This window comes from Stegostoma tigrinum, chromosome 4 (genome assembly GCF_030684315.1).
Source record: "Stegostoma tigrinum isolate sSteTig4 chromosome 4, sSteTig4.hap1, whole genome shotgun sequence".
Lineage (NCBI taxonomy): Eukaryota > Metazoa > Chordata > Chondrichthyes > Orectolobiformes > Stegostomatidae > Stegostoma > Stegostoma tigrinum.
In genome coordinates, this window is record NC_081357.1 from 22,931,061 (window position 1) to 22,953,654 (window position 22,594).

General features: G+C 40.9%; 1 protein-coding gene across 7 annotated transcripts in view; it reads left to right on the forward strand.

Annotated features, from left to right (window-relative positions):
* Window positions 1-22,594, forward strand: part of LOC125452780 (sodium/calcium exchanger 1-like) — a 285,237-nt gene that overhangs the window by 189,734 nt on the left and 72,909 nt on the right. For 4 of the 7 annotated variants that reach the window (XM_048531611.1, XM_048531607.2, XM_048531609.2 and 1 more), the window contains exons 3-4: window positions 19,621-19,727; window positions 21,051-21,071. In XM_048531611.1, the coding sequence (XP_048387568.1) occupies window positions 19,621-19,727; window positions 21,051-21,071 (128 nt within the window). Of the gene's footprint in view, window positions 1-19,620; window positions 19,728-20,272; window positions 20,377-21,050; window positions 21,072-22,594 lie in introns of all 7 variants that reach the window. The other 3 variants (XM_059645208.1, XM_048531612.2, XM_048531613.2) reach the window with 2 other exon arrangements.

The window sequence follows — 22,594 nt, forward strand, 5'->3', positions numbered from 1 at the left end:
CCTGGGTGGCAACTTTCAAGGATCTGTGTACATGGACACTGAGATCTCTCTGCTCATCTACACTACCAAGAATCTTAACATTAGCCCAGTACTTTGCCTTCCGGTTACTCCTACCAAAGTGCATCACCTCACACTTGTCTGCATTAAACTCCATTTGCCACCTCTCAGCCCAGCTCTGCAGCTTATCTATGTCTCTTTGCAACCTACAGCATCCTTCGTCACAATCCACAACTCCACCGACCTTAGTGTCGTCAGCAAATTTACTAAAGCATCCTTCTACACCCTCATCCAAGTCACTTATAAAAATGACAAACAGCAGTGGACCCAACACCGATCCTTGCAGTACACCACTAGTAACTGGTCTCCAGGACGAACGTTTCCCATCAACTACCACCCTCTGTCTTCTTTCAGCAAGCCAATTTCTGATCCAAACTGCTATATCTCCCACAATTCCATTCCTCTGCATTTTGTACAATAGCCTACTGTGGGGAACCTTCTCGAACACCTTGCTGAAATCCATATACACCACATCAACCGGTTTGCTCTCATCTACCTGTTTGGTCACCTTCTCAAAGAACTCAATAAGGTTTGTGAGGCACAAACTTCCCTTCACAAAACTGGGTTGACTATCCCTGTCAATTTATTCTTTTCTAGATAATTATAAATCCTGTCCCTTATAACCTTTTTCAACACTACCAACAACTGAAGTAAGGCTCACTGGTCTATAATTACCAGGGTTGTCTCTACTCTCCTTCTTGAACAGGGGAACCACATTTGCGATCCTCCAGTTGCCTGGCACTATTCCTGCAGGCAATGACGAGTTAAAGATCAATGACAAAGGCACGGCAATCTCCTCCCTGGCTTCCCAGAGGATCCTAGGATAAATCCCATCCGGCCCAGGTGACTTATGTATCTTCACCCTCTGTAGGATTTCTAATACCTCTTCCTTGTGAACCTCAATCCCACCTAGTCGAGTAGCCTGTATCTCAGTATTCTCCTCGACAAAGTTGTCGTTTTCTAGTGTGAATACTGTTGAAAAATATTCATTTTGCGCTTCCCCTATCTCATCTGACTCCACACACAACTTACCCCTACTATCCTTCATTGGCCCTAATCTTACTTGCGTCATTCTTTTATTCCTTAAATACCTATAGAAAGCCTTAGGGTTTACCCTGATCCTATCCGCCAACAACTTCTCATGTCTCCTCCTGGCCCTTCTGAGCTCTCTCTTTAGGTCTTTCCTGGCTACCTCGTAGTCCTCAAGCGCCCTATCTGAGCCTTCACATCTCATCCTAACATAAGCCTTCTTCTTCCTCTTGACCAGAGATTCCACCTCCTTCGTAAACCACGGCTCCCGCGCTCTACAGCTTCCTCCCTGCCTGACAGGTACATACTTAGCTAGGACACACACGAGCTTTTCCTTGAATAAGCTCCATATTTCTAATGTGCCCATCCCCTGCAGTTTCCTTCCCCATCCTATGCTCCCTAAATCTTGCCTAATCTCAGCCTTTCCCCCAGCTATAACTCTTGCCCAGTGGTATACACCTATCCCTTTCCATCACTAAAGTAAACATACAGAATTGTGATCGCTGTCACCAAATTGCTCACCTACTTCCAAATCTATCACCTGGCCAGGCTCATTACCCAGCACCAAATCTAATGTGGCTTCGCCCCTTGTTGGCCTGTCAGGAAGCCCTCCTGCACACACTGGACAAAAACTGACCCATCCATCGTACTCGAACTATAGTGTTCCCAGTCAATATTTGGAAAGTTGAAGTCCCCCATGACAACTACCCTGTCTCTCTCACTCCTATCGCGAATTATCTTTGCTATCCTTTCTTCTACATCTCTGGAACTATTCGGAGGCCTATAGAAAACTCCCAACAGGGTGACCTCTCCTTTCCTGTTTCTAACCTCAGCCCATACTACCTCAGTTGATGAGTCCCGAAACATCCTTTCTGCAACTGTAATACTGTCCTTGACCAACAATGCCACACCTCCCCCCCTTTTACTATCTTCTCTGTTCTTACTGAAACATCTAAATCCCGGAACCTGCAACAACCATTCCTGTCCCTGCTCTATCCATGTCTCCGAAATGGCCACAACATCGAAGTCCCAGGTACTAACCCATGCTGCAAGTTCACCCACCTTATTCCGGACGCTCCTGGCATTGAAGTAGACACACTTCAAACCAACTTCTACCTTGCTGGGCCATCTTGCGTCCCTGAAACTTTATTTCGGACCACCCTACTCTCAACCTTTTCTATACTCGAACTATAATTTTGGTTCCCATTCCCCTGCTGAATTAGTTTAAACCCACCCAAATAGCCTTAGCAAATTTCGCCGCCCCCCCCCCGGATATCGGTACCCCTCTGGCTCAGGCGAAGACCACCTTGCTTGTAGAGATCCCACCTACCCCAGAAAGAGCCTCAATTATCCAAGAATCCAAAACCCTCCCTCCTGCACCATCCCTCTAGCTACGTGTTCAACTCCTCGCTCTCCCTATTCCTCACCTCACTAGCACTTGGCACGGGCAACAAACCAGAGACAACAACTTTCCCTTTATTTTGAGGTGATGCCCTCTAATCCCAGTTTGACCGGCCAGCAGAAACAACCTCCCTGCCTCCACCTTATCGATTCCCTTCATCATCTTATATGTTTCTGTAAGATCTCCCCTCGTTCTTCTGAATCCCAGTGAGTATAATCCCGGTCTGCTCAGTCTCTTCTCATAATCCAACCCTCTCAACTCTGGAATCAACCGAGTGAATCTCCTCTGCGCCCCCTCCAGTGCTAGTACATCCCGCCTCAAGTAAGGAGACCAAAACTGGACACAGTACTCCAGATGTGGCCTCATCAGGATCCTGTACAGCTGCACCATAGTATCCCTGTTTTTAAACTCCATCCCTGCAGCAATGGCAGACAAAATTCCATTTGCCTTTTTAATTACCTGCTGTACCTGCAATCCTACATGTAGCGATTCATGCACGAGGATACCCAAGTCCCTCTGCAGCATGCTGCAGTTTTTTACCATTCAAAACATAGTCCATTTTGCTGTTATTCCTACCAAAATGGATGACCTCACACTTATCGACATTGTACTCCATCTGCCAGACCTTTGTCCACTCACTTAGACTATCTATATCCCACTGCAGACTTTCAGTGTCTTCAGCACACTTTGCTCTACCACTCACCTTAGTGTCATCTGCAAATTTTGACACAACACACTTAGCCCCCAACTCCAAATCATCTATGTAAATTGTAAACAGTTGCAGTCCCAACACTGATCCCTGAGGCATACCACTAGCCACTGACTGCCAACCAGAAAAACACCCATTTACCCCTACTCTTTGTTTTCTACTCGTCAACCAATCCTCTGTCCATGCCAATACATTACCTGTAATACTGTGTAACTTTATCTTATGTAGCAGTCTTTGGTGTGGCACCTTGTCAATTGCCTTCTCCTTGGCAGATGATGGAATATGAATTCAGATTTGGAATTAAAAGTCTGATGATATCCATAAATGCCCTTTAGGGAAGTAACATCTACCATCCTTAGCCCAGGCAGAATCGCCACTTTACCTGGATATGACCTCTCCTGCCGGCTGCACAGACCTAGCAAAGGTCGCAGTGCAGTGATATACAGGCGGGAGGGAGATGCCCTCAGACTTCTCATTGTTTCTGAATGCCATGAAATTTCATAGTATCAGGTCAGACGCGGGCAAAAATAAAGCATGTGGTTATTACTATGTACTGCCCTTCACCCCTCAGCTGACAAATCAGTACTCTACATTGAACAACACTCGGAGGAAGCACTGAAGGTGGCAAGAACACAGTATGTACTTTGGGCGTGGGACTTCAATGTCCATCACCAATAGTGGCTCGGCAGCATTAACACTAATCAATCTGGTTGTTCCCAAAGGACCAAAGCTGCTAGATTGGATTTGCAGCATTTGATGAGGTGACCAACAAGAAGGAAAACATGCTTGCCCATATCCTCACCAACCTACCTGTTACAATCAGTTGTATTATTTTGCCCTGTTGATAAGCGTGACCCAATGCACGTGTATGCTTTCTGCAAGGTGCACTGCAGAATTCACCGAACATCCTTGAACAGCATCATCCAAACGCGTGACAACTGTCATCTCGAAGGTCAAGGGCAGTTCTTAATTGGCACCGCCACCACCTGCACATTCTTCTCCAATGCCACTCATCATCCTGACTAGAAAATATATCACCATTTCTTCACTGTCACTTGGTAAAAATCCTGCAATTCCTTCTCTAATGGCATTGTGAGTCAACTTCCATCACTTGGACTGCATTAATACAAGAAATCAGCTCATCACAATCTTCTCAAGGACAAGTAAGAATGGACAGTAAAATCTGGTCAGCCAGCAGTACCCATGCCCCCATGAGTGAACGAAAAAAAAGTTCAGGAGGGCAGGTCTGGAGGAGCACAACATACACCTAAAAATGAGGTATTAACCTGGTGAATCTACAAAACAGGGCTCTTTACATGTCAAACAGTGTAAGCAGCAAGTAATAGGCAGATCTAAGCAATTGATGAGGAGAGGTATTTCCTTTTATGGGACAGTCTAGGACCAGATGACATAATCTCAGAGTAAGGGGTTCCCATTTAAGACAGAAATGAGAAGGAAATTCTTCTCTCAGAGGACAGTGAATCTATAAAATTCTTTACCGAAGAGGGCTGATAAAGCTAGGTTATTAGCTGCATTCATGGCTGTAATAGACAGATTTTTAACCAGTAGCGGATTATTGATTATGGTAATATGACCAGAAAGTGCATGATCAGATTAGCCATTATTTAATTGAATAGTGGAACATACTCAATGCGCCAAGTGGCATGATTCTGTTCTTATGCCTCATGGTGCCAACAATAGGTAAAAAAAACAGTGCAAGCTGGTCTGTATGTGTTAGGAGAAGAAATTGTGCTAGTTATTTGAAATACTTATGAAATATATCAGTTTGTGTTTGAGATGTTGCACTCTGAAGAGTACAGTTGAAGAACTGTACACTAGTCACCCCTGCTTTGCAGATAAAAGTCTGTTTTACTCTGATTACTAGAAGCCAGCTAGCCTGTCAGCAATGTAATCAAAAGGAAACAGATCAAGAGGATTGTAAATATCCTACAAAACTAAGAACCCTGAACTTCACTGTTCAAGTGTCAACATTCTATGATCTATTCCTCACCCGCACCCCATAGAGACTGATCCATTTAGCTTTAATTTTCATGTTTTTTTAGACTGTCTTCTCGTTTCTCATCTCTATGTGTGTTGCGTTATTATTTCTCTCACATTTAGTAACTGATAAGCTCACTTGTTAATCTTGCTGAGACCACCCAAGAGGCCGTGTGAATAAAGCAGAGGATTCAGTTCACCCTTCCTCACTCAGGGCTTGATAATTTGGAATACCCCATCAGGAACAGTAATTCAGGATCTGAATGTAACAACAGTTAATTGCCAGGCTGTGTTTACATTTAAACCAGGTAAGTTGACACTGATTGATCAAAATATTGCCCTGAGGAATGAACCAGAACATGGCAGTCACCAGTCTTTTTTATTGAGTTGAAACAGCTTATGTTCTTTCTGCCTGCAAAGTACAGGGTTTTAGCTATTTATATATATATATAACTTCTGGTGAGAGCAAATGTACTACATCGTGAGCCTAACTGATAATCTTAAATTGATTCTCTGCAAAATTTTAAAACACTGTGGATTATTCAACAAATGTTAACCAATCATGGAAAAACATCAATATTGACTGTGTTTTGAATTTTTCAAATGTGGGCTACATGGGTATGGTCAGTATCTCAACAAGCAGCCATTGGGACCAGAGAAATAGGAACAAGAATAGGCCATTTGGGCCTTCAAGCCTGCTCCACTATTCAATACAATTATGACTGTTTTGACATTCCTCACACCTACTTACCATGTAACCCTTGATTCCCGTACTGACCAAGAATCTATCTAGTTCAGCCTGAAATATACTCAAGGACTATGCCACCACAGCTCTTGTGGCAATCCTTCCTAAAGTGTTTTAACCAGAACAGGTGCAAAACCATGGTTGTGGCCTAACCAGAACTCTCTAAATGTTCAGCATAAGTTTCCTGATTTTCTACTCAGTCCATCTATTATGAAGCCTAAGATCTATTTGATAACTACTCCTCTCAGTATACCTTGCCATCTTCAAAAGTCTTTGCACATAAACCTATAGGTCCCTCTGTCCTTGGGTACTCTACAGAACTGTGCCATTAAGTATTTATTGCATCTTCCTATCCCTGCTACTAAAATGTGTTAATTCACATGTCTCTGTATCACATTCTTAAGTGTCACCTTTCTGTCCATTCTGTTATTTGATGTACACCCTGCTGCAGTCATTCTCACTGTCTGCTATATCTCTGGTTTTGGTGTCATCAGCAGTTTTTCAAATTTTACTATCTGTTCCACTGCCCAAGTAACTTACAATAATTTAATTTAAAGACACTGACGTTTGGAAAATCTGACTGTCAACCAACCTTCCAGTCTGAAAAACAACCATGTACCACCATCCAGCCTCACATTTTATTATCTCTCATGTACCACCACTGACTGTTTTGTATTCTTCAACAATCCTTTTTTGTCCCAGATAACACTAACTCGCCAATTGCATGAGCCTCAATTTTGTTAACCAGCCTTTGCGGTGCATTTTATTACGTTGCCACATGTTTTTTAACAGTCCACCTTGATAACGTCAACCATATTTATTTCCAACAATCTTCACTGTTACCTCATCAAAAGATACAATTAGATTAATCACACATGCAGAGCATTTGTAAGACTATGGGTGGATGTAATTATTACTTATGTAATGGCTGTCGGCTATCTAGACTTCTGAGATGGTGACAGAGTAAGATGAAATAATGATGGAAAAGGCTAATTTAGAGAGTAAACACAAACATAGCCCTGTCATACCAAATAGTCTGTGTCTCTGCTGCAGTTCTGAGTTATCAATGTAATTATACACCAAGGACTCCTTATTGAGGGATAATTTATTGTCAAGAACTGCTGGACCAGGATTGTGCTGGCAACAATAACTGTTACGGATACAATGTACTCTTTTCACTTTGGCTGCCTATTTTCCATATCACTCTTAGAACTGTTGACACAGACCGTTATGTGAAGTCTAATTGGCTCTGACATGAACATTGGTTTAAGTGCATAATGACCATTGATTTCATTGGAGGCAGTCTTATAGTAATTACCTTCTGACTGTTTTTGGTGAGGACAATGGCAACAAGCTCAAAATCTCAGAAAAATGCACTTTGAAATAATGAATAATAAGTCTCTCTTTTGTGTTGTTCAAGGCTCCCAATGACATAAATTAGTGTAAATCTCCTGGAAAATTTGATATTATTGAGTTAGTACGTTATTCCAGGCTGTACTTCTCTGGGATATTAAACTGGTGCCATTGCCTTTGCCAAAAACAGTCAGAAGTTGATTGCCATACACCTGCTGTCATTGAAATCAGTGGCGTTTATTGATGGATTTAGCAGTTGCATTTTCCACTTCTTTAAGAATACATGCCATCTACCTGTCTTCATTATCATAACCAGATATACTCCTAAAAAAGGACTCTCATCAGTGTTTCCCAAAAGAATTATACTGAGCCAATTGAATATGTTCTTTATAAATGGGAAAGCCACATGTATGAAGTATTGGGCTAGGATTTGAAGCATCCACATTGCAAAACTGTTGTGTTCATTTTAATTTTTGACATTGGCAAGATACCCATTCTTTTCTGCCAGTTTCTTTACACTTCTCATGAAGTCATAGAGATGTACAGCATAGAGACAGACCCTTTGGTCCATCTCATCTATGCCAACCAGATATACTAAATTAACCTAGTCCCATTTGCCAGCATTTGGCCCATGTCCCACAAGTCCTCCCTATTCATAATCCCCATCCAGAATCTTTTTAAAATGTAATTGTAACAGCTTTCATCAATTCCTCTGGCAGCTCATTCCGTACACACACCACTGTCTGCACAAAAAGGTTGCCTTTAGGCTCATGTTAAATCATTCCCTTCACACCTTCAACCTATGCCCTCTAGTTTTGGATTCCTCTACCCTGGGGAAAAGACCTTGACTATTCACCCTATCCATGCCGCCATGATATTACAAACTTCTATAAAGCCACTCCTCAGCCTCCAATGCTCCAGGGAAACTAGCCCCAGCTTATTCAACCTCTCCAGATAGCTCAAACCCTGGCTACATCCTCATCAGAACTCTTTCAATTTGTGCAGTTTCTTCCCTAAAGCAGTGAGACCAGCACTACTCCAAAAATGGCTTGAGCAGCACCCTGTATATACACCCAGTGTATACTCAATATTGAGCATTATGCCCCTTGGCACAAGACCAGGGAGAACTGCAGATGTCTCCTGCTCACTCCCAGGCAGCACACCATTGATGAAGAGCTCAGTTTTTTTTTGTGCAGTAAAATGTCCAGAAGCAGTTCTCAAGCGAGTGCTGATGATTGGATGAGGGTAAGGCTATCAGGAGGTAGAAATGGCAGAGGCTGCAGGCAAAATGTAAGTCTGGTTTTCCTGAATGGAGCCAGTCCAGTGTGAACAGTGGCGGGGCTGAACAATTTGAGAAAGTGGAACTAACAGAGGTGAAAGCCTTTATTTGTTTAGTCCACTTCTTTATAGCTGCCTCAGGTGCCTTAACCAATATGCTAGGTGACACATGCTCACTACAAACCATATTTGAAGCTTAGGTATCTGTACAATAGGTGCAGTGACAACCAATCTGTGGACCTCTTTCTTGCTGGGATATGGGTACCTGTTAAGTATGGGTTCAGATGCTGAAACCTGGAAAATTATCAACCTTGGCAATATCACATCCCAGTCTGAATCTGTCATCACTCTCAGAAGGCGTGATCAGATAATGTTCCCAAGGGAAATTTATGGCTGCTATTTCCATTCTTGCCATCTAATAGGAGCACCTCCATAGGTGGCTTTCCTGAGGAACATTTCGATTTAAATTTGTATCAGTCCCAATTGTAGAATATGCAGCCGATGTCAGAAAATTATTCTTATCCAGACAGGAAGCACAATTCAGAAATTTAATCATAACTCAAAATCCAAAGCATTATTGTGAACTGTGCTGATACTTTACAGTGTGGAATTAGTGCCCCCAGTTGTCATCTCCAAACTTTGGGCATGAAATGCATGGCACTTACTTAAAATCCATAAAACCCTCACAATTCCATGTTTGTTCAGCAGAATGTTATTAAGGCCTGCAGACAAGGAAATAGACAGGAGCATGTAATACTATGCAAATCAGGATTCTATTGAAACAATAGGAACCCACAGCAATTTTTGAACCTCAGTGATGGATATGTGGTACATGTATACTCCTTGATAATATAAGAGATGGGGCAGTCCTTTTGAAGGCATCACTCAAACAATGGGGCAGTTCGATTTCTGCTCGACTTTCATTCTTTCTATTGCCTCAAAAAAATCATATTCCCCACTCTCTGCTCTCTTGTGGTCATGTAAACACCATTCCCCAGAAGCACCAAACCATCAATAAGCTGTCCATCACTAATCAGAACATAAAGACAGCTCCCCACAATAAGGAAATATGGCCTGGAGTGTCAGGACTAAATATATGGAGAAGAATGTTCCTTGATTATACTGTCTAGCTCACTAGAACTTCCTTCTGTGGACTAAAGGTAGCTTTTCCAATGTGGAAGAAAAAGGAACATCAGCGCAGTTTCCTACGGTTTTAGTCAGGGTCACAGTAAACAGTCACAAGTGGCCTAGGTAATGTGCACAGGAACCTAGCTTGAAATCTCTAATGTTTTTGATGCGATAGCCATTGTGCGTTGACAATAAGGCTTTAGCAACAAGCCAATTGTTCAAAGAGTCACTATATCACTAGGCTGAGAGGCTTTGGGCATTACTACCTCGCTACCCACCCTCACACAAGGAGTGGTCATGACTAGCCTGGCAGGGTGACAGGAGGAGCAGAGATAATGGGAACTGCAGATGCTGGAGAATCCGAGATAACAAAGTGTGAAGCTGGGTGAACACAGCAGGCCAAGCAGCATCTCAGGAGCACAAAAGCTGACATTTCGGGCCTAGACCCTTCATCAGAGAGGGGGATGGGGAGAAGGTTCTGAAATAAATAGGGAGAGATGGGGAGGTTGACCAAAGATGGATAGAGGAGAAGATAGGTGGAGAGGAGAGTATAGGTGGGGAGGTAGGGGATACGTCAGTCCGGGGAGGACGGACAGGTTAAGGAGGCGGGATGAGGTTAGTAGGTGGGAAATGGAGGTGCGGCTTGAGGTGGGACGAGGGGATACGTGAGAGGAAGAACAGGTTAGGGAGGCGGGGATGAGTTGGGCTGGCTTTGGGATGCAGTGGGATGAGCTGGGCTGGTTTTGGGATGCAGTGGGGGAAGGGGAGATTTTGAAGCTTGTGAAGTCCACATTGATAGTATTGGGCTGCAGGGTTCCTAAGCGGAATATGAGTTGCTGTTCCTGCAATCTTCGGGTGGCATCATTGTGGCACTGCAGGAGGCCCAGGATGGTTGGGCCTCCTGCAGTGCCACAACGCTGCCACCCGAAGGTTGTAGGAACAGCAACTCATATTCCGCTTGGGAACCCTGCAGTCCAATGGTATCAATGTGGACTTCACAAGCTTCAAAATCTCCCCTTCCCCCACTGAATACCAAAACCAGCCCAGCTCGTCCCTGCCTCCCTAAACTGTTCTTCCTCACACCTATCCCCTCCTCCCACCTCAAGCCGCACCTCTATTTCCCACCTACTAACCTCATCCTACCTCCTTGATTTCTCCGTCCTCCCTGGACTGACCTATCTCCTCCGTACCTCCCCACCTACACTCTCCTCTCCACCTATCTTCTCCTCTATCCATTTTTGGTCCTCCTCCTCTCTCCCTATTTATTTCAGAACCCTCTCCCCATCCCCGTCTCTGATGAAGGGTCTAGGCCCGAAACATCAGCTTTTGTGCTCCTAAGATGCTGCTTGGCCTGCTGTGTTCATCCAGCTTCACACTTTGTTATGACAGCAGGAGCAGCCAGTTGTGGCCCCCTTAGTCATGTGAGGAGGGATGTTCTGGCTCAGAGATGGTGGTAAGCTTCGCGAATCATATTTTGCAGCATTCTCCATCATCATCAGTGCTGATTTCATGCAGAACCACAGAGTAAAATCCAAACTATTAATGCATAAATACTCCAAACTTGAAAGTCTATGTAATCAGAATATCTACCACTGCAGAGAGAGTGATATGTTTACATGGGAATGCTACCCCTCTGCAAGTTCCATTCCACGCTGCAAACCACCTTGACTTGGAAATATGTCACTGTCCCGTCAGTGTTGCTGGCCCAAAATTGTCACCACTGTGGCTTTCGCTGCACCCCTTGACTGCAACGGTTCAAGAATGGAATGCACCACCACCTTCTCCAGGTTAGTAAGAGATGGCATAGCCAGAAATATCCACATACCATGAACCAGTAAAATATATATTCTTGACAAATATTGTTCTGATTAAGCAGTGCTGCGGCATGCTTTTTGTTTATTCCTTGCTTTAAAGTTAGCATTCAAATATAAAATCCTAAGTCTCGACTATTTGCTAAAAAGATCATTTGGTATGTTATACACATTACAATGAATATAATCATTCTATTGCCACTATCTAACAACAAGGTCAATTTTTAAGTCTATTCATTGTAAAATAGGTTAAGTTTTTATTCTTTTATGGTTTATGGATGTCATTGCCAAGTCCAGCATTTGTTGCCCATCGTCCTCGACATGAACATTTCAGAGCAGTTAGAAGTCAAACATATTCAGTCACAAATCGAGAGACTGGGTAAGACCAGTAACCTTCTTTCCCAAAAGAACATTAGTGAGTTAGATAGATTTTTACAACAGCTGTTGACAGTTATCATCAATCAGAGGATACAAAATTTCTATTCCAGAATTCCATTAGCTGCTGTAGTGGGATTCAAATTGGCATCTCCAAAGCATTAGCTTGGGCTTTTAGATTACTGTTCTACTGACATATACCACCGTCTTCCCTGAATTTTTATGTGTGCTGATTTGTCAAGTCTTTGATGGTGACATAGCAAATGAAATGGATTTGTGAAAATGCGATTTTTTAAATAACATCACAACCTTAACATTTCTTAACTGATAAATATGAGTCAAAAATCATTAAACAGTATTAAGTTGTTATAAAATCTAAAATTGATAAACTGTATTAGGTGTATTAGGACTTTTCAACAATTAAGTATGCAGAAATTTGAAGAGTACGTTATTAGTAGTTGTCAGGATAGGTGTATTTAATTGGGGCATTATAATGATAAATCTGTGATTACTTGTTATTTCTTGTCACATTATGATTGATCAAATTTGTCATATCATGCAGTTTTTTATTTCCATCTCTTTTTATTTGACAAACTATAAGTTCATTTCAAGTCTCTTGGCAGATCTAACTTCACTGGATGTGAGTTTTTAAAGATCTTTTTCCTCCCTTTTCACGGGCAACCTCAGACATTGTGAGGAATTGTGAAGTATACAGGGTATAGGCCAGTTGAATAATTTGGTGCTGAGTCCTGCTATATCTTCATTCTACAGAGAATGATATAAGTCAGGGGAATGTACCTGCTCAATGTAGGCTTCAAAAAAGGTGAGGGATCTTGTTTCATTATGTCATCACATCACTTAAACAACAGCTGGTGATTAATATCTGTGTGAACTGACTTTTCATTCACGTTTCCAAAGGTGAGTAGTTTATTGCGACAAACCTCCAAGCGGGTAGGACTTGAACCTAGTCCTCCTGCCCCCATGCTAAGACACAATCACTAGACCACTCCTAAAAGTGAATATGTTGCCAACTGATTTCTGCTTAGCTGACCTCCCAAATGTAGATTTTTTTTTAAATTTCACTCATGGGATGTGGACATTGCTGGCTGGGTAACATTTATTGCCCATTCTTAGTTGTACTTGAGAAGGTGGTGGCGAACTGCCACCTTGAACTGTCACAGTCCATGTTGTGGAATGATCCAGGATTTTGACAGTGACAGTAAAGGGACAGCAATATGTTTTCAAGTCAGGATGGTGAGTGGCTTGGAGAGAAACTTGCACGTGGCCGTGTTCCCATGTCTCTGTTGCCTTTGTCCTTCCAGGTAGAAGTGGTCGTGGGTTTGCAAGGCATTGGCTAAGGATCTTTGAACTTCCCTGGTACAATTTGCAGATGTTACGCATTGCCACCACTGAGGTGGAGGGAGTGGATGTTTCTGCATGTGGTGCCAATCAAGTGAGCTGCTTTGTCCTAGAAGTGTTCTTGAATATAGTTGGAGCTGTACCCATCCAGGCAAGTGAGGAGTCTTCCATCATACTCCTGACTTGCATCTTGTAGATGATGAGCAGGGTTTGTAATGAGCTGAGCAGGCAGTGTTGACACAGCTGCAAAAGGATGTGCAAGCTTTGCTTGATTGACATCTTTATTATCTTGTAAAACATTGTGAAAGTATGTGAAGCCAGTAATAGCTTTTTGTCATTGATACTATGAATGATTGTGGCTGATTGAGAAGGCAAAAGGACAGTGCATTTCAAAGACCATGTAGAGTAGCACTCTGGGCTAGGACTTCTCCATTGCTCAGGGCTTCTCCGCGAAGCCACATGAACTGTGTCTCCTGACAGAATGGGCTAAACTCCATCAGAATTGCAGGGGTTGGTGAAAATGCACACGCTTCCCAACAGGCTAACTACTCAGGAGTGCCAACATAAGGCTGGTGATTGGCACCATTAGATTGCACCAGCAAAAATGGCTGAAAATTGGACTAGGACAAGAATCCTGGAATTGCATCTAACCTGCTTTTTTTAAAGACTTCCCAACACTTCAAAAATCTAGGGATTTACACGTCATCTTTGGGCCTCAGCCAAAGGAATTTTAGTTAAGCTGTACCTTAACTGAACTTATGGCAGTCGCAATGGCTAACCCCCTCCCTGTGTACTGGTTCTGAAGGAATAAAGGCATAACTGAAGGAGCTTATGAAACCAAAGTTTTCAAAATTCTTGTTACCTACTATAACGTGACCCTGCAAAGAAATGTTATGGGCAGAGAGGCACCAGAGTAACAACATCTGCAAGAAAGGAAAATAAAAAAGCTCCTCCCTATCACTCAGTCAAATATCATATCCATAAAAACAGCAACATTTCTGCCAGCCATTTTAAGCTGCATTTTTTCCAAAAGAACGTCAACTCATATTACAATATCGTCACCCCCACTTTCACTCAGCCAGGATATGGTACCGATATAACACCTGTATGTTTCTTCTAAGTGGAAGTGCTGTTGTGTATTTTTCTGTTTTTCACAAGTGTGCTTCATTTAAAGCCTTTCTTCACTGGGAAAAGGAAATGGTGGATTGTTGCCAGTGTTCACCACAGCGATCTTGGTGTTAGCTCTTTGTCAGCTTATGACCCTGAAGATACCAACATTGTTTGGATTGACATATGGCTGCATGTGTCTGTCCTCTATGTAACCGTTTGGCAGACATGGACAAAACACTGCAGCCAGCTTGATTCTTTGTCTTGCTGCATGCTCCCTCACTTTGCAAAGGAAAATTGGGCAGGCTACAGAATGGTTGCTGATTCCACACTGCCATTATGGAGTTTGCACATTTTCCCCTGCCTGCAGAGATTTCCTCTGGGTGCTCTGGTTTCCTCCCACTGTCCAAAAATGTGTAGGTTAGATGGATTAGTCATGCTAAATTGCCCAGAGTATGCAGGGATGTGCAGGCTCGGTGGATTAGCCATGGGAAGCCCAGGGTTACAGGAATAGACCCTCAACACTGTTGAGCCCCTAATACTTCTACTCCTGTTGTTCCTGGAAATAGTGCCCTTGGTATAATCCATCATATTTGAATCAAAATCATATCATTTATAAATTAGCAAGTGTACAAATTTCAAATGAAGATTTTTCCTTCATCTTCCAAAAACATTTATTTTATTGTCAGATTTTCTGAATGATTGCTGGAGTTCAATGCCAACATTTTCTGTAGTTCCATGATGTGGAGTTTCTCATGCAACCAGAAAGCCACCAAAATGTTTAATTTTCACCTCTTTTGAACATTATTGTTTATTATAATGACCCAGATGGGAAGAGTACATTGTCTTTCTTTAATCCTGCCACTTTACTAGTCTCAAGATCAGTTTAATTGTTTTACCCTGTTTCCAATATGACTCGTCACTTGATTTCTCTATGTTAGACTTAAAATAAAAAAGGCCATGTAGAGTGGCACTCTGGGCTAGGACTTCTCCATTGCTTTATCAACAAGATTTCTTTAAATAACACAATATTATTGATTTATTATAAAATAGAATATGTTTCACAAGGATGCAGAAGTGATTCATGCACAGTTTGTAACATGAAATGAAAAATATTTACCCATCTAAAACATGCATATTCATGACGTAAAAGGGAAGAAAGGATTCTGCTCTGCAGAGATTTACCTCAGAGGAAAAGACACATTTTTTGACCAATAATGGTTAGTTCTTGAAGAGTAAACAAAAGGGTGAGGCATGAAATGTTCAGGTGGCCGTCAGTCTGCCACTCTTACACGCATAGACAGGTCAGAAATCATGGCAGTTGCTTCTGGGTTCTTGACAGATGCAGCTTCCCCAGAAAATTCAGCACCGAGAAGTTTTCCAGTTTGCCTTCAAGAGGCCAATGAGTTTTGCGTTGAATACACATCCATGATGCTGCAGAAACAGGAGAGATGACCCCTAGTAGTTTATTACGCAGCAGGCTTCCCCGTGATGAAAACCGAAATCTCCAGCTTCCTCCACAACTCTATTCAAATAATGCAGTCATAAATCCCAGGCAGCTGACTGCCAGCAAACAAGTCCAACAATTAATGGTAATTCAGTGGTTCCCAAGAAATGCATTGGTTAAGAAAAACTCCAGTATGTCTTATGTGACCTTTAAACAGAAATCAATCGGTATCACCACTGAACTTGAAGTTAATGTATTTTCCACAATGCTTTAAAATTGAAGTTTTCAGAAATATTAAATACAAAGCCTTCATAATGACATTATGTTAAAAATGGTTTTAATTTACTGTGGTTTTCCCTTCTCTGTATTATGCACAGTGTTGATATATTGCACATTATTTTACATTATTTAGTATATCATTAGTTTGAAGTGAGTTATGAGTTTAATATATTAGGTATGTAATTGTATATTTATAACTCATTCTTAGGCCATGTTCAGTGCTGCAACATCAGTATTGCCCATCCTTGGTTATCCTTGTGGTAGGATCTCATTCTTTAACTCTTAAGTCAATCAGGTGTAGTTACTTGGTAAGGAGTGAAAGAATTTTGATTCACTGATACTGAAGGTATACATCTAGGTCACAAGCGTGTGTGTGACTTGGAGGTGACACATACTTCCTGCCATTGTTATTCTAAGCTGTGGAAGTCATAGATTTAAAAGTTACTGTTAAAGAAGTGTTGGTGTCTTGTTACAGTGCGTTCTATAAGTAGCACACACACAAGGAATGTTGAAGACACAAATCTGAGTATGATTATTGCTTCCCTAATCTGTAGGATTGTTCCCTGACTTTGGCAGCAGACCCCAGATGTTAGCGAGGAAAACTTTGCAGCGTTTCCTCACGCTCAAAAGGTAGACATATGACTCATCAAATTCATGTTGGTTTTCCTCAGAGCCATCCAATCAGTCCTACCCTGCTGTTTGATCTCCACAGTCCTAAAAGCTGGGGAGAAAGGCGTAGGAATACGCCATTCAATCTGATCAGGGCTGATCGGGCACTTCAGTGCCTTATTTCCTGCAAGCACTCATTCAAATTTCTGTTGACATCATAGTTTCTGCTTCCAGCACTCCTGTGGGCAGTGTGTTCCAGATCATGAGGTAACAATGTGTAGAGCTGGATGAACACAGCAGGGCCAAGCAGCAGAGGAGCAGGAAGGATGACGTTTCAGGCTGAGACCCTTCTTCAGAAACTATCCCTGCAGTGTGTTCCAGATCCTTACCACTTGGCGTATAAAATAGGTCTTTTTCATATTTCCCCTGCATCTTTTGTCCTTAAAACTGTGTCACCTTGTTCATATACCATCAGACTAATGGGAAAAGTTTTTCCTTGTATACTTCATCTAAATTTGCCATATTCTTGAAGACCTTAATCAAATTTTTCACTTCGGTTGCAATTGCAATAATCCCGGCCTCTCCAAGCTAACTTTGTAATCAAACTTCCACATGCCCTACAATCCTTCGACCATTCCAGTAAAACTCCTTTGCTCCCTCTCAAGGATCTTCACATTATTCCTCAACCACGATGATCAGAACTGGATGTGAAACTCCAGTTGGAGACCAGTCAGAGCTTTATAAAGCATCAGCACGACTTCTGTGCTTTTGTACTTAATACCTCTAATTGTGAAGGAGAAAATCCCATATACTTTACTAACTGCCCTCAATTTATCCTGCCTTTTTCAAAGATCTACGCACCTGGGCCTCAGGTTCCTCTTATACAGAAGAACTGTGCCATTCAGTCTGTAATGCGACTCCCTGTCCCTTTGACCAAAATTCAATCGTTTCACAATTTCTCTGTTTGAATTCTGCTTATCGCTTAAAAACCCATTCCACCAGACTATCTATGAGTCAGTACCACGCTGTTTTGTATCACCAGCAAATTTTGAAATTTTATGTTGTGTTCCAAGACCCATGTCATTTATAATTAGCCTTTTGTGCTGCCTGTTCACTCACTGAAGACACCTAACCACCTTCCCTCCACCCCATCAACACTAACAGTTTGGCCATCCAATTTCATCTCATTTAATCCCTTTCATTTTCTCTAACATCAGGTAAAAACAACCCACAAAGGGACAGAAAGAGCCAAGATGGGCAGTGGGATGTCTGACATCCTTCACCTCAGGGTTGCAAATATGGTTTCCAATCTTAATTGGGAGATATAGGGCATTGATTTTTTTTTATTCTTGGCAACTGTCATGAGTAATGTTTTTACTTACTTGCTGAAGATATTCACTGCTATTCATAACATGCTCTGCATCTGCAACCAATATCTTCTAGACCATTTCAGCTTTTATTTTGGGAATTGCTCTCGGGTGGTAAATGCATTGTGATCTAAGTGGAAGTGTAAGACTTAAAGTATATGGCATCACATGACTGAAACCTTTGAAATATGAGTGTTTCATTATAGTAGAAGATTGCTGTTAATTATAGTAAAACATGTTTTCAAAATGAGTCAAATATAGACATTTTTACATTTTGATTTCTACATATTATAAATTATTAGTCTTTGTTTGATTATTGAATATGTAAATCAGCCTCTTCTGCAAATTAAACAGGTATTTATATTAAATTTAGGTATTTAGTATTCTTAAAATATTTTAATTTAGATAAATTTGTACTTTCACTTTTTCTGAGTTAACATAAATGTTTGTTTATAGCAATTGTGATTATTGTGATATTCAATATTTAATGAAAGCTTAAGTACAGTGCAGTAGGGAACTATTTAATCTGTCAATGCAAACAGGCATTAAATTTATTATTGGACATGTGGTTTGGAAACAAATGCCAGGGTCATCAGATTTGAAGGCTGGAACTATAGCTGAGACTCCCTCTTTGTATTAGTGCCCGTGATCGCTGTTAACCTATCTAGCTTATAAGGAAATGTATGTTCTGTATAACATATATTTTTATTTATTTAAGAACTGCTTGTTTTGTTATTAAACAGATTAATTGTTTGTCAATTATCCAATTAAAATTCCATTTCAATCAAACATTTATGTACACATGTAACAAGAATGTGAAGTGCTGGATGCACTTTTGATACTCGGCTTCTGTTTATTTCAGAAAAAAAGTAGTTAACAAAGTGCAGTTGATTGAGAACATAACAACCCAAGTTTTGAAAGTCAAAGTGTTTCATGGCGTTTTTAATGATTAACTTTGCCTAAGATAACAAAAAGTTGGTTAACATGGCTTCAATGGTCCTTGTGTCCCAGCTGGAAGCTTTCACCTGACCAGATGCTGTTGTCCTGGTCCAACACTCTTCTGAGCCCACGGCCTCTTTTCTGTAGCCCTGGTTGCTATTTTCAAACCAAGCTGACTTTTGTAACCCAGTTTCTCCCAACACCAGTGTTATTTGTTAACCCAGTTGCTTTGTTCTGGGTCCTAATCTCCATTACCAAACTTAATTTCTGTTTATGTTGCCCTGTCTTTTCTTTTTAATTCTCATTTTATGTCAGTCCAAATGCATCAAAGGTTCAACGTGCCAAATCCAAGTTTGGATCAGCCCAACTGACATGCAAATTGTATGTAGGATTTTGGGATTGTCTCTATCACCGTCCATGAGATAAAATTTACTATTGCTCCCTTCACTTTGTAGTTTAGAAAACGGCAGCGGTTCTATTCTCCAGATGTCCATTTAAAAAAAAATCTTAAAAGCATGAGAAACTCAAAAAAGGCTTTCAAAATAAGATACAACAGTCAATTGTCTCCTGTTCTCTCTTTGTTCTTAATTCTTGCTTTTTTTCCCAATTCTTTTCTTCTCTATTTCAGCAAGACAATAGCAATCAGAGTAATTGATGATGAGGAGTATGAAAAAAACAAGAACTTCTTCATTGAGATTGGGGAGCCACGCTTGGTGGAGATGAGTGAGAAGAAAGGTGGGGTACCTGCTCAGAGCTAAGGCCTTAATGCCATGCCTGAATGTCACAGGGATGCTCGACACTATCAGATGCCCAGGACATAATGCACACATTTAGACATGTGTAATAGGGTAAAAGTTTAAAAAGCCAATTTATAAAGAGGAAATTGAATACAATTTGCAAATGCCTTTTCGACCTTTTGATGACAGCTTCAAAAATGCATATGTAACCTTTGACATGAAACACCGTGTGTCCATTCAATAAAAATGGCTAGTTGAAAGACTTCAAAAATCATTTCAAGTTCAAAACCTTATGTACTATGATGGATTAAAAAAAAATATAGAAATTCAAAAAAGTAAAAGCCTCCTAAATGACAGATTAGCTCATTGAGTTTTAAGCAGCACTAATAAATTTATACCCTATTACATATTGCATTATCTGAATGTGATGCAGGATCCCTCCCTTCATAACATCTCACTAACCATCACTTAGTTTACTTAAGCATGTGTGACTGTGATGGACAACTCCAATCCATTGTTTGCCTTTGTCTTATGTTCTTACAGGAAAACCATTACCATTAATATAGTTGACCGTGGGGAATATGAAAAGCAAGGCAGTTTCTTCATTGCACTTGATGAGCCTGTGTGGATCAGAAGAGGAATGAAAGGTGTGAGAGTAACAAAAGACATTTTGAGAATTGTTTTCTTCTCTGTTTGTGTCCTACTCTCACACTGACTTTCACCTCTCACTTTACTATCTAAATCCTTTATCATATCAGATGTTGGGTGTATTTTTCTGTGTTTATTTTCCCATGATGAATGTTGAACTGTCTTTTTTCTGAAAGTCAGGTGTTCTATTTTTACACACAGTATTATAAGCTAGTTCTATTTGAGGATATTTTCTTTCTTTGTGGTGTACAAATATATATGAAAAACAATTAAAATGATCACAAGCAAGTTTCTGAACAAACAATTTGTTTTTTATTAAAAAGTGTAATAAAAACATTGATCACTTTTAAATGGGAAGCTTTATAGATAATGTGTTATAGTTTTCCAAATCTCATTTATAGGGACTGGGCTTTGACAATCCTTTTAGAAATTACAGAGGGTGGGTCATGGCAAAGTTATCCATCGCTTATATGTACACATTTGTTCCCTGTAATAAATTAGTAGAATGTACACACTATCCTGCACATAGTTGAAGTAGCCATTTCACATATCACCCCAGTGCTATCGTCAGAAAAAAAATGGTTTTCTTTTCTTTTTGTAACCCTTCCATTGTTCTAACTTTAAGTTCCTTATTTTGTCTTCTTTTTCTTTTGTACATTTGTTCTCTTTACAGCATTGTTGTTGAATGAGCTGGGTAAGCTTTCTTAACTTCTTTGTTTCTGTTTGCTATGTACATTAGCCATAACACGTTAGTTAGCCATGTAATATAACATTTTAGAAATTTGTAGGAAGTTGCTTAGCTTACATTCACAGTGGAATCTTGTTATATTTCTTATAAAGATTAGACCTATGGTACAGTTTATTATTTATTAAAATAAAGCTTTTTAAGATGTCCCAACGAACAAGTCCATTGTGTCATGAAATATTGGGACATATAGAACAGAAAAGGGTCAGTTTTGAACCTGGATGTGCTCTTGTAGTGAGATTGTCAGTACTTCTGGATTAGACAGTCTGAAACAGTCCAAAGAGCAACTTCTATATGAGGCGAAGACTTGGCTAATCTGTACCTAAAGTGAAGTAAGTGGCATTCAACAGACTGTCTTTATTTATTGCTGTTGCCAGAATGCATGTGGAAACCAGATCCCTCTTCCATAATGCTTCTGTGTACACAGACCTTCCAAATATTCAGGCAAGATAATGGAGGGCTGCAAGTCAACTGTAACTCACACCAATTAGGTGTCCACCTCGAAATAGCAGGAGCAATTCAGTGGTAAACTAAATAAATAGATTCGCTTTAAATACATTTTTCTTGAATTGTACTTTTCTCTAAAAATCTCTTGAAAGGATGAGTTTAGAAAAATGATTCCAAGATTCTGACCTTGCCTTTTGATTGAATATCTAGATTAATTTCTAATCTGCTGATGCCTATTCAGCTCCTTGAGTCCAGGACAGTTTCTTGCACATTTTTTTTCTCTAGTGAATGCTAATCAGATTCCATATCTATGTTCATAGAACATAGAACAATACAGCGCAGAACAGGCCCTTCGGCCCTCTATGTTGCGCTGACCTGTGAACTAATCTAAGCACCTCCCCCTACACTATCCCATCATCATCCATATGCTTATCCAAGGACTGTTTAAATGCCCCTAATGTGGCTGAATTAACTACATTGGCAGGCAGGGCGTTCTACGCCCTTACCACTCTCTGAGTAAAGAATCTGCCTCCATCACCCCTCAATTTGTAGCTATGCCCCCTTGTACAAGCTGAAGTCATCGCCCTCAGAAAAAGACTCTCACTGTCCACCCTATCTAATCCTCTGATTATCTTCTGCGTCTCTATTAAATCCCCTCTTAGCCTCCTTCTCTCCAATGAGAACAGGCCCAAGTCCCTCAGCCTTTCTTCATAGGGCCTGTGCTCCAGACCAAGCAACATCCTGGTAAATCTCCTCTGCACCTTTTCCAATGCTTCCACATCCTTCCTGTAATGGGGCGACCAGAACTGCACGCAATATTCCAAATGAGGCCGCACTAGCGTTTTGTACAGTTGCAGCGTGACATCACAGCTCCGGAACTCAATCCCTCTACTAATAAAACCTAACGTACAGTAAGCCTTCTTAACAGCACTATCAACCTGGGTGGCAACTTTCAGGGATCTATGTACATGTACATCTGCACATCCACAGTACCAAGAATCTTGTCATTGACCCGGTATTCTGCC